This window comes from Lolium perenne, chromosome 2 (genome assembly GCF_019359855.2).
Source record: "Lolium perenne isolate Kyuss_39 chromosome 2, Kyuss_2.0, whole genome shotgun sequence".
Taxonomy (NCBI): Eukaryota; Viridiplantae; Streptophyta; class Magnoliopsida; order Poales; family Poaceae; genus Lolium; species Lolium perenne.
The window spans coordinates 19,225,294-19,237,723 of NC_067245.2; the positions used below are offsets into that span (position 1 = coordinate 19,225,294).

General features: G+C 42.4%; 1 protein-coding gene and 1 pseudogene across 1 annotated transcript; both read left to right on the plus strand.

The window, feature by feature from the left end:
* On the plus strand, positions 1-6,331 carry LOC127331387 (uncharacterized; annotated as a pseudogene).
* A 3,685-nt stretch (positions 6,332-10,016) lies between these two features.
* Positions 10,017-10,481, plus strand: LOC127328258 (wound-induced protein 1-like). The gene has a single exon (XM_051354870.1). It carries the CDS (start codon positions 10,017-10,019, stop codon positions 10,479-10,481), a length of 465 nt encoding a protein of 154 aa, XP_051210830.1.
* The last annotated feature ends 1,949 nt before the right edge of the window (positions 10,482-12,430 follow it).

Below are 12,430 nucleotides of genomic sequence, written 5' to 3' on the forward strand. Positions count from 1 at the left end.
CGATGCCGGTCAAACCCTAGCCACTCACCGTTGCCTCTGTCCTCCTCTCAGCCCCAACCCCGCTTCCAGCTCCTCTCCTCCCCCACGGCGCCTCTCCTCTCCTCGTCCCTGCTCTCCCCCGTCGATTTCCCCGCCGTCGTCGTCTCCGGCGATTTCCCCCCGGCATGCTGTCTCCCCGAGCAAGAGAGTAGGAGAGGATTTCGAGTTAGATCCACCCCCGTCGAGCCTTGCCGCCGCTACCCCACGGTCTGCTCATCCCCTATTTCTTTCCCCATAATCGAGGTCACACTGCCGGATGCGGCCGGGCCAGAGCAGCCCGACGACCGTGGCTGAGCCCGGCGCCAGCAGCGAGGCGCCCTCGCGCCATATGGCCCCGGCAGCATCCGGCGACGATGGGATGGCCGCTGAGCCGGCGGCCGGCGCTGGGACGGCGGATGGACGGCGAGGCGCCCTCGCGCCTTACGGCCACGTCCGCATCCGACGATGATGGGACGGCCGCTGAGCAGCCGAGGGCCTCTCCGTTCTGGGCCCGGTGGCCGGCCAGGCTCCACCTCCTCCTCCCCTACCGTTTCCTCTACGCGCTTGTGGCGATGGGGAAAATCGAACACTTCTGACGAGAAGAGGTGCGCCCAGATTTTCCCACTCCTGCCATATTCCCGTTCTGTGATTGGCCCCTTTCTCTATCTCTGCAGGAGAACGAGAGGGTTAGGAGGACCGATCTGGCGACCAAGAAGAAGCCCAATAGCAACCTTCTCCAGGTTTGGTTATTCCTGCCCCGTTAAAAATCAGAGATGTAAACCTGATTGTTGTGGAAATATGTACGATAGTGGGCATGTTCTACTATCTCTGTTTTGTGCTTGTCATATGTTTGATGGAATGAACAACCCCCATGATTCTATCATTCAACTTGGTTCTCTGATGCGTTGTGCTCAACTTGCTGGCCTACTCCATCTCTTCGTCGTCACCTAGGAGGTCGGCCAGCAGATTAGCAGTCTGCCCTCCTTAGCCTTTTCTTCTTCCGAGACAAGCAAGTTCTCTCTCCCTCAAAGGAAAAGATAATCACATATGTGCTTGTGCAGATCCTTTTCTATCTATGGCTTACAAGGTGCTTGAAGAAAATCCTAGCTAATATTACTATTGACATAAAGTTACAGCCGGTGGTGGTGTTCTTTGGCAATGACGAGAGGAACAGACGATGGATTCTTCAAGATTCAATGCGGTTATGGTGAGGCTCCCATCCATTTGGATACTTAGTGACGATTTGGTCATGTTTCTTAACTTTCCCCTTTTATTTTTCTTCCCTTTCTGTTGTGTGACCTCGACATGTTCATGCTGTAGGTGCGGCTCTGTCCATTTCTTGAAATATAGGACGAGCCTCTTACATTAGATTGATTAGTCATGTTTCTCAGGTTTCTCATGTTTTCTTTTGCTTCGATTGGTCTTTGTAGATACTGCATCCAGTCCCATGCTTACTAGAGTTTCTAAATACACATTAGGTGGTTTTTCCATCTTTCCGGACTTTCCTTTTTTTCCTTTCCATTTGTCTCTCAAGTTTGACCTGAACGCCCACCTTATGCTAATTGAGCTGTATCTCCTCCCTAGGTTGAGTACAGGGAGGCACACTGAAGGGAAGCAAACCGAGCGTCACTTTATATTCATCCTTGCAAAAAAGGTACATATATATCAAAGTTGCTTCTTGGTTCTTGCCATTGCTCCTGTCCTCTAAAGCAATACAATCTTGGATTCCTAGAGCTTTTATATAATTTATGAAAGACGCTCCCTCCTTCCTAATTCATGATAGGCAGATACACCACCATCTGGAGGCTCCCCACATATTGTCTAATTTTGCATGCAGCCAAGAGATGTAGAGTGCAAATTTTAATTTGTTTTGCTTGCAAGAGATATTTACTTGATTTGAAACAAGTTATCATTTCATTGCTCTCAATTAGTGTAGTTGTGATAGCAATCAAATTTACAAGCTCGTGTACGCTCTGTTATCTTATTTCAGGTTCCAATCTCTCGGTTCACGTTTGATCTTTTTTCTACAGCGAAGTATGACACGGAAGTGCTTGACGTCATGTGCGCTCGCCGAGTATCCGTCGACACAGCGGGAGGGATCGGTGTCGCAGTTTATACTTTAGAGCTTCTTTCTTAACTGAAATCTGCTGCAGGTATCATGTACATCATGTCCAATGTTTGACATTTACATTAAAAAATTTATAGTAAAATAGTTAATTGCATACTTTCCTACCTAATGCAGAAAATTTGCAGCTCAGGGCAAGCAGGAGATGATGCGAGTGAAGGCAGTCCCATGTTTCTGATGGTAGGCTCTGAACTTAATTTCCATGGTTTATGAAACTGCTGAATATGTTATCTTAGTATGTCTTTCATTTCTTTAGCAAATGTTCTGTTCAGAGTAGCTCTATATGTGTGTGGAGTGGGAATCCTTAAGTTGCTATAGAATTTCCAAATGAAGTGGCTCTAATTCATATCTACATTTTTTGTGAGATCACAATAATATTTGAATCACAGATTGTGATAGATGGTTCCCTAATTTCTATCTTATTTTTTGAAAGTTTTTTGAGAATATTTACAGTGCAGTCAAACAAACAAAATGCATTTGAATCTAATTCAGATTTCTTGAAAGCTAACACGCAAATAGGGAATCAAATGCAAGTTACAGTTGAAATCTCATATTCAGTTACTAACCACATGTTATGGAATTGGTTTCCTAATTTATTTTTGAAAAATCATATCTATTTTCAGAAGTATCCCATGAGACTTGAAAGCTTTGATTCTTCTTTATCTTGCTGGGTGCCGGTTGTTTGAGTTTGGTTTTTTTTTTGTGGGCCTTTGCTCATAGACGGTGGATCCGGTGGTAAACATGGTTGTGACTGTTTGTCCTTGCCTTGTCTTCGTCTGCCTTCTTGATATTCTCGAAGAGGAAGAATGGCATGGTGCGAGACAGCAGAGTCCATAGGAGATCGAGAGAAGTTGGAAAATAAGTTCCTGCAGGCTCCATCCAAGACATGACAGCACAAACAGACAAACATCAAGTCATGCTGAGGGATTACCGATTCTCCCGTTTTCTGTTATAAGTTCTCTTGCTGGATGTATTTGTTGTCACTGGTTGATGTCCTGGGGTATGGAATAGCTATTTGATGTCCTGGGATTCTCATTTTCTATATTGATTTTTTTTGTCATTCCTAGGGTACTAAGATGCTACAAGAAAAGTTACTAATTTTTTTTTGCAGCGATGGTACAACCTTGTGTTTTGATTTTTCTCAAATAACAAGGACAGTTGGCCTTTTCAAAATAGGTTCAGTTGAGGCACAAGCTTGGCTGGCTTCACGCTCATCACCACTATCACTAGAGGGACTGTAAGTTGGTGAATGGTGAGTGTCTGCCACCTACCAATGTGAAAATGCCAACGTGAATATTACGTGCTTCATATTAATTCCGCAATGGATTTTGTTTTTGTTAATGTCATCCAAGCGAAATAAGATTTTTTTCTTCTCTTTCCTGAAATGTTTTCAAAAATCATACACCATGATGTGCTCTGTCTTTTTTGGCAGACTGTTCTCACATGAACACTAATTATACCACATTTGTCATCTAACTTTCTATTATATATTTTGCAACTCAGAGAGAAGGAGATGATGCATTAGTATCTTATTGTACTACGATGAGTGAGCCATTTCTTGGGTATATATCCCGGTAGCATTAGTGCTTGTTATCTCATTCCAGTCACTTGCATTCCAGCGATTTGAGAGGACCAGAATAAGGATCTTAATAATGTGCTTGCTTATTATCCACACATGCAGGTATAATAAAAATTGGAGTTTATGGCTCAGTTTAGCTGATGGCCTTGATGGAGCTTTGCTGATGGTCTTGCTGAATTACTGAGTGGCTGCTGAGTGATGATTTGTGACTCATAGGTTTGTCCCTTTGCTGCAAAAAGTAGAAAAGGTAAATTGCTTGGTATCATGCCTTTTGTTTAGCATGGTTTTAGTCCATAATGATAATTGGTTGTGTTCAACTGCAGCATCTTTTTCCCTCACCTGAAAAGTTGATAAAAGGCACATTATTTGGGTGTCCATGCAATGCAGCAATTGAAGCCACTCTTTGCTCATCTATGAGAAGCACCAGAAACCATACATGGAGGTCAGTTATCTTGAACGCCACATTTTTTATATGCACCATGACCCAAGTTTTGTCGTTCTGCCTTAGCATGCTACTACCTTCATGATATCATCCGAAGATGTGAGGTCTCACCGTCTCAGTCCTTTTTGCGCATTTTATTTACATATTTTTCAATGCATTCTAGATGGTGAAATTGTGCATGCTTATTCCCTCTTCTCAAAATTAATATACTTTGGCATGGTACTGCCTTGATGGAATCATCTCAAGATGAGAGGTCTTGGTCGTTATCATGCATTGCTTCATATATTTTATCAATGCTTCTAGGTAGTGACAATGGTGGACATTTGATCGGTGACAATGGTGGACATTTGATCCACATGTTGGGAAATTGATTCTGGTTGTTCCTAATGTTCATGATGTCTGAACTCTCTATTGTTTCCCCTCCTATTAAAATACTACTCATTTTCTGGATTTGCAGTCACATATTGCTTTTGTTAAATAATCTGCGGGTTGGGAAATTGATTCTGGTACGTTTTCTTTTAGTCTCAGAAACTTAAATCGGGCATTTGAGCTTTCAGTTATGTTATGTGGAACTTTGATCACTCATGATTTCATTTCATTTCCTTTGTACAAGGGAAATGGCTCGTATCAAGATCCCACCAAGAGTGTCATGCCCGGCGCCATGTTAGATGAGCTGCAACTTCCTAGATTGACATACAAAACTACTGTGAGATGGCAGCATGAACTGTGACTGACATTCTATCCATAGTTGCACATGCTTCATCAGAATCTCGGCCAAAAGTCTCCGGGCTTGCATACATCACCTCTGAAAGTATCCCAGAACCTGCTAAACTGTCTTATTTTGTCAGTCACTTGCTGCAGGAAACATTAAATAGAGCTCTACCTCTACTGTTTATAGCCTTATGTGCATAAGTACATTTCCTACATCTTGAACTTCGACTCCACTGAACATGATCAGTTCTCCTGAAAGGAGTGCACTTGTGATGAGCTGTCCACTGAAGATGATCAATTCTCTGGAAGGAGTGCAGTTGTGATGAGCTATATTTTTTTGCTCTATGCATTGGTTGGTTACTTTCCGTGTTGTATTTCTTTGCATATAAGTTCTACCTCTACTGTTTTTAGCCTTATGTGCATAACGCAGCTGGTTTATTTCCCATATATAGAAAACTTATGTACCTAAAATATTATTTATTGATATATGTTATGTTTTAGATTGGCTTGCCGCTAGCTTCTCATATTTTCATGTTTCCTTTGCGTCTGTATGTCAACTGAGTTTTGTTTGCCTGCCTTTGGTTCTACCGTAAAATTTACATGAATTTTTTGATCTGCGTATTTGTTCGGTAGTAAGCTTGGGTGAGTTAGCATATATTTATGGAGACCCTATTAGAATTATAATTACCTCTTATGGTCTATCTATAGAACATTTAAACTTTGTTCTCTTCATGCTATTATCATTTTTTGACCTTATTTCTATCATTGTTTTATAAAATGTAAATCAGCGTAAATTTTACGGGGTCGTGCGCCAAGGCGCACATCTAAATCTAGTATAATATTAAAGAAGTTATGACCTCAAGTACTCACAACGCAAGACACCGACCCGGCCTTCAACATAGTTGCCACCTACATCCAGACATCTACCATGCAGTTCGAGTCCAACCAGGGGGTGGTGGAGTCCTTGTACGCCTTTCTGGCCCGCCGCAATGCGGCGGTAACGGCGGTGCTTGGGGCGGACTTGGACTGGTGGTTCCACAGGCCACGCAGGCGCCAGCACATGTGGTGTCTGCTCACCGGCGAGGCGACAGGCGCCGTAGCATTCTGGTTCACGCCGGCGGCCGGTGGATGGTCACGGAGGGGTGGACCGGGAGCACGATTACTGGGTGCAAGCGTAGTGCCTCCGCGCCGGCGTCATCACAAGGTTCCGAGAATACTTCAACACGTCCATCACAGTCAGGGAGCTTGGCCGTCCAGTGAAGAAGGACATGGTGTGGTGTAGGTCGTCTGGGAGAGCCCTAGCCCCAAGAGCCGGTCCATGCCGGGCCTAGTGCTCGCCATATGATGCTGGACAGTCTGCATTTTTGCCAAGAAAAATGATACTTTGCAGAAATGCTATATAATTTTTTTATTTTAATATGTAGATGAGCAGGGCCGGCCCACAGACTGGGGTAAACGGTGCGACCGCCCTGGCCCTGAAAGTTGTAGAGGCCCCTGTCACATATTAACAAAATGTACAAATCATTAATTTTATTAGCAAATATTTATAATGCCAATGAGTCTATTGATTATGTAGAAAATAAAATTTCTAAGTGTAAGTACACATCACAAATTGATAGTATGATTCACACAATTTTTTTTAAATATGATCGGCTCAACACGATGGTTGGTTCACTTAGATGTCGAGTCTCTATAGTTAGTGCCCTACAAGTAGGGTTGAAAATAGAACGGAAAGGGACAAAAACATACTTTCATCATTTTCGTTTCTCCTATCCTTCCGGAATGGGAAACCCTGAAAACTAATATAAAAAAAGGAAATCACCGGAGATGAATGGGTCCAGGACGTACGGGTAATTTATGGAAATGGATCAATATAATGGCTGTATAATATCTTGGTATCACGTAGACAATTATTTACTGGAGTAATTAGGTGAGTATTTAGTTGATTTAATATGTGGGTTGGTCTAGTTTCATGTGTAAATGTAGGCGTGCCTAAAGCAATGGTCTCTTTGGGTTATATATCCGGAAACTTTCCTTATATGTTTTTCCGGAATTTACTTGCTATTTTCATTTCTGTCTCCCTAGTTTCCTTTGTGTTTCTGTTTCTGTTTATGTTTTTTTTTTGTTTTTGTTTCTTTTCCGCAAAATGCTGCTTTTGTTTCTGTTTTTTCCTCCGCATTTCGTTTTTTCTTTGGAAACAGCCTACCTACAAGTTTTACTAAAGACTATGTTTAGCTAGAACGATGCTAATCAATACAATTAAAAATCAGATGCATGTTACCAATAGATTATTAAACCCAGTGTTATATATATATATAACATATTTGACCTAAAAATGATAATACCAATCATATGGCAACAATATTCTCTTCAACCTTATATATTATAGATTGTTATATTTGAGTATACATAATTATGAACTAGAAACCTCTACCATGATATTCTTATGGCATACAGTTCACAGATCCCTACTAAGAGAGAGAAGGATACACACATGTATATATACTATAATAAAACAAGTGACATAAATTCATCTAAGGACAAATGGTTTTTTATTTTCTTATTTTCTCACATTTGACATAATTTGGTTTATTTTTTCTAAGGAGCAATATATTAAAAGTAATGTAACTTTTATTATAAAATACAGTTACCATGAATCAACAAAAATGAGAGTTATCAAAGATTATATAAGTTTAGTATAAATAATTATATTTATTTTGTTTGTCCTCGTGGCTAATAATTTGCATAGAACGGTTCTGGTAGATGACTAGAGACTATAGAAAAGTTAGGTCGAGTCCGAAAACCAAATAAGTCATTGCACATTTGTTCGCACGTCACGAGTCACCATGGTTGCCGTATCCAGCGGGAAATCGGATAAGGAGCACCATACACCCGTCCAACCATTGATGTCATCGGCGGCAGGGAATGCACTCTGTTTTACACCTAGTCCTAGATGGAGGGATTGCGTTTTGCCCTTGAAATGTATATCTGATGTTGAATTGTGCTAATTATCAATACATCAAGTCAAAGTTACAGGGCTATGCTGAGCGAAACCCGCTTTGCTGATGTTTAATTTCTTGCTAAATCAATCGATCAACCCACAAAGATGAAAAAATTAATTAGGCAAAAACAAGCATCTCAATATGCTCATGGATTGTAGTACTACTTGTATCGAACACATGATAAGGACGTCCATGCGAGACGAGATGGATCAGTGGTTGGTGGTGGTGAGCTGGACCCAACTCGTTATCTGGGATTACGCGGATGGTGTGGATTACGCGGATGGTGCAGTCGGAGCACCGCCGACAATGAGTAGCGCGTAGCCCTGCACCATGCCATCGTCGCTGAGCATGCCATTGCTCTAACCCACCTTACCGGAGACTAGCCGCGCCGGGCAGGTTATCACACTCCAAGCTCGCATTCGTGTGGGACCGCGGCGCAATCGGAGGCACCGGCTGGGCAAAGAAAAGAAAAACCAATCCAGATCGTGAGATCTCCAAACTCCCGGGTCTACTGGGATGACAGGATAAAAAGTTCAAATTACCTTCTACCATTGACGCCTAGATTTAACTCGTACTCCATTGGTGTGGTCATGGAGTACCAACTTCTCTTCGATGAAAACAACATACCGCTTGTAAATTCATCAAAGATAACAAATACAAGTTTGATCTTGGATGTTTGTATGTAGCTTTTTCGATAAAGGGAATATATTAATATCAAAAAGATATCAATTACACCCAGCCTCTGCAACAACGCACCACCCTAATGGCACTACGGATGCACACAGCCAAAAAAAGGAAAAGAAAACTAAGAAATAAAAGTCCCGCTACAGTATCTCGGGCCTAACAACAGCAATACATCCACCGCCAAGACAACACCTAAAATACAGACTCTCCAAAAACGACGCCTCCAAGAAGGGAACAGTGCTCTAACACCGTCGTCGCCCGATCAACGATCTTAGGTTTTCACCCTGAAGATAGTCCCCACTCTCAAAACAATGCCTCTAACAAGGTCATTGCCAGGCACAACCAGTTAAGGCCAGACCTTGGGATTTCACCCTGAAAGGTAGGACTCTGAACTTCACATGTGTTGTCGCCCCCACTATCATACCGCTGTTGTGAGACCCGGAACACCAAGCAAGTCCCTCAACAGCGCGAAGACTTGAACCTCCCTTAGCTAGTCCTCCCCTCCGGCCTTCATGTACTTCTCTTCTTCCGACTTTCATCATGGATCCATAGTCACTTGATGTCAACACAGAAAAAGAGCTTCGCGCCGCTCCCTCCAGAACCAATCGGTCGGAATAAAAGCATGGGTGCGCACGACCAAATACCACCGATCCAGCAAACTCCAGGCACAAAGCACTGTTACATTCGCCGGCGGAGCCTTCCGGAACTCAACACTCCGGCTAGATCACGAGTCCAGGCCTCCGGTAGGTCTTCCTCTTCACGCAAGAGAGACCCTAGGACCACGCCCGCCACCTGCCACCAGGTCAACGGCGCCACCGCCATCCAGGGGAAGGAGACGGGGTATAAATAGCGTGCTCTCCCTGTCCGTTTTACTTACTGTGTCCGTTCATGTGGCCGTCTTGACTCCGTAACAAAAAAAGATAAAACTCTTTTCTAAGACTTTGAAAACTCAGCAACAGATTTTAATGACATCGTAATTTTTTTCTATCTTCCGCGTTGCCACCGTTTTGAAGTCAAGTCCCCTATGAATTAACGTACTTTGATCATAAGCATGTGGGCAGACAATCATAATGATCAAACCTGGCGTTCTGCTGCAATAATTTTCCATTCGTGTCCATCCGCTTCAAGAATGCGACTTGAGGAAATTCAAATAGCCCTACACCTCGATATCTCAGAACCACAAATGTATATGCAGTTAATTATGCACACATGAGACAATGGACTTATGGACACAAATGTAAATTCATATTTTTATATATATCATGTCCGTCACAACCCTTTGTCATGCACAAAGCAATCCTAGGCTATATATATATATATATGTCACCAGAATTCCTCTTGGACACACACGCTTAACTATCAGCCAACTCTCCCAAGTTCTGACCTCGTAGAGTATACACAGAACAAGATACCGATCCGACCTGCATCCATCTAACTTCCAACGTAGTAGTTGCCATGGGCAAGCACGCGCCGTTCAAGTCGAACCGAGAGGTGGTGGAGTCACTTTACACCTCGCTGGCCCGCGGCGACGCCGCAGCGGTGACGGCACTGTTGGCGGTGGACTTAGACTGGTGGTTCCATGGTCCGCGGCGGTGCCAGCACATGCGGCGCCTGCTCACTGGCGAGGCAACGGGTTCCGCGGCATTCCGGTTCGCGCCGGCGCGGGTGGCGGAGGTGGGCGGCGTCGGCAACGACAGGTGGGTGGTGGCGGAGGGGTGGGGTGGAGAACATGACTACTGGGTGCACGCATGGTGCCTCCGCGCCGGAGTCATCACGAGTTTCCGGGAGTACTTCAACACGTCGGTGACTGTGAGGGAGCTAGGCCGGTGTGCTAAGGAGGACGTGGTCTGGGCCGTGTGGGAGAGCCAATCGCCCAGGCCCAGGGGCCGCTCCATGCCAGGCCTGGTGCTCGCCATTTGACAAAGCAAAAGTAGTATGTACATATTTGTCAAGGCAAAAGTTACAATGTCAAAATGATGTACACATAGGATTTTGACTTGGGAGGGGAAGAGACAAGTGAAAAGTTAGTTTCACTCTGTCAAATTAATTGTATAGTGATGTAAAATATAGCTTTGCTTTTTAGAGGGAAAGGAATTGAAAAAACAAGGTTGTTCTCTCCATCTTTAAAGTTTGACCAAGTTTATAAAGAAAAATATGAACATATAGAATACTAAATCAACATCAATAGATTTACCATAAAGTATAATTTCTCAATATGTCTATTCAATATTGCACATGTTGATATTTTTCCGTAAATATTTCTTCAAACTTAGTACGGTTTGACTTTTGACTAAATTTACACGCCTTATATTTTTGGACGGAAGGAGTATGTACATTGTCGGTTCATGATTTTTCCTTCGCGATAAAGGGGATAGAGTCGGAGAAAAATTATTGCTAGCTCTCTCTATCATGATGCGGTGGACGCTCGTGATATGGTGACCACCCGGCGACTTGAAAGGTCCATGGGTTCTCGTCTACGACCAAGGAGTAGGCACTGAACCTCCCTCTCTCTCTTCCACAACTTCTCCCATGATCATGACGGTTAAATTGGAAAATATATAGTGGTAAAAAATTTATGGTCCTTGAATTTGGGTCAGGTTCAACAAGAATTTAATTGTTTTATTAAAATTCGGTAACGTTTGTCCAGTGGAATCCTTTACGGCCTTACCCAGATCCTAGGGTCCAATGTTTGGATCATAGTTGGATTGTTACCTTGGAAATCTTATCTAGTACTTTATATGGTATTATTTGTGTTTCCCCACTCTGAGCTGATATATAGTGTTTGTGATGCACAATATTAACATATTCATCTTCCATGATTCTTCTTTGATTTGTATTTTTCTTACATCTGTAAGGTTGGAAGTTTTCAAAAAGCATCCTCAATGTTACATGTTCCTTTTGAACTGATACGAGAAATGGTGGCACACACCAGAACCAGCTAGCTTCCAAGATACTTGTTGAAAGCTATATATGAAATATATGTGGTATTACAAAAAAATCATAATATAACAATATGCGTTGAATCTAATTATACTTTGGGCATATTTCACATCTATACGAAACATGTCAAATATGATATGTTAGTTTCATTTACATTTCATTCCAAATTCACAATTAAAATTTAAAATATTCAAAACTTGTCCAAGATTGATCTTGTTTTGAAGATTTTGTTGTTGTGAACTAAAGTATCAAAACATTTAAATAATCAAACCTTCTCTTGAAAAGATGAAGATGATAAAAATTTGAGAAACAAATTAAAAAGGATGGGTGGTTGGATAACAAAAATGCAAATGTACGCATTACTCATGGGTCATCAGCCAGTTTCGTGTGGACCCAAAACATATGTACCTACATTTCATTGAGTGGATGTATAGGTGGGTAGATGTGGGAGATATAAGGTAATTCGTAGTATTTTAGTGGTACAAGATTCTACTTCTTACTTGCATATAAAAACGAATGTAGAATACCACAAATAATAGAATAAACCACGATGCACAAATGACTGACCCATGTCGAACTGGGAGGTCGAGGCGCTATGAGAAATGCATTTCTCCCTGGTAATCTCTCATGAGAATGTATCCCCCCTCTCTCTCTCTCTCTCTCACACACACACACACCCACTCATGTACATGCACATACATCGTTAACTTTCTACTACTTTATCTAGCTCAATTCTTGTTGCTTGAAGAGTGGTCTATATCGGCGTCCAACCCTAATTTCACATCAAAATGAGTTATAGAATCAAAGTACTAGGAGATGGGGTCAGCACCATGCGTTCGTGATGTAGAAAAGATTCTTTCACAAAAAGACTTAGTCAAGCGGAGGCGAACCCTCTTTTTAAAGGCAACTACACCTACAAGAGTGATATC

Coding starts and splice junctions, on each gene's coding strand:
- LOC127328258 (XM_051354870.1), top strand. CDS start 10,017: ATGGGCAAGCACGCGCCGTTCAAGTCGAACCGAGAGGTGGTGGAGTCA.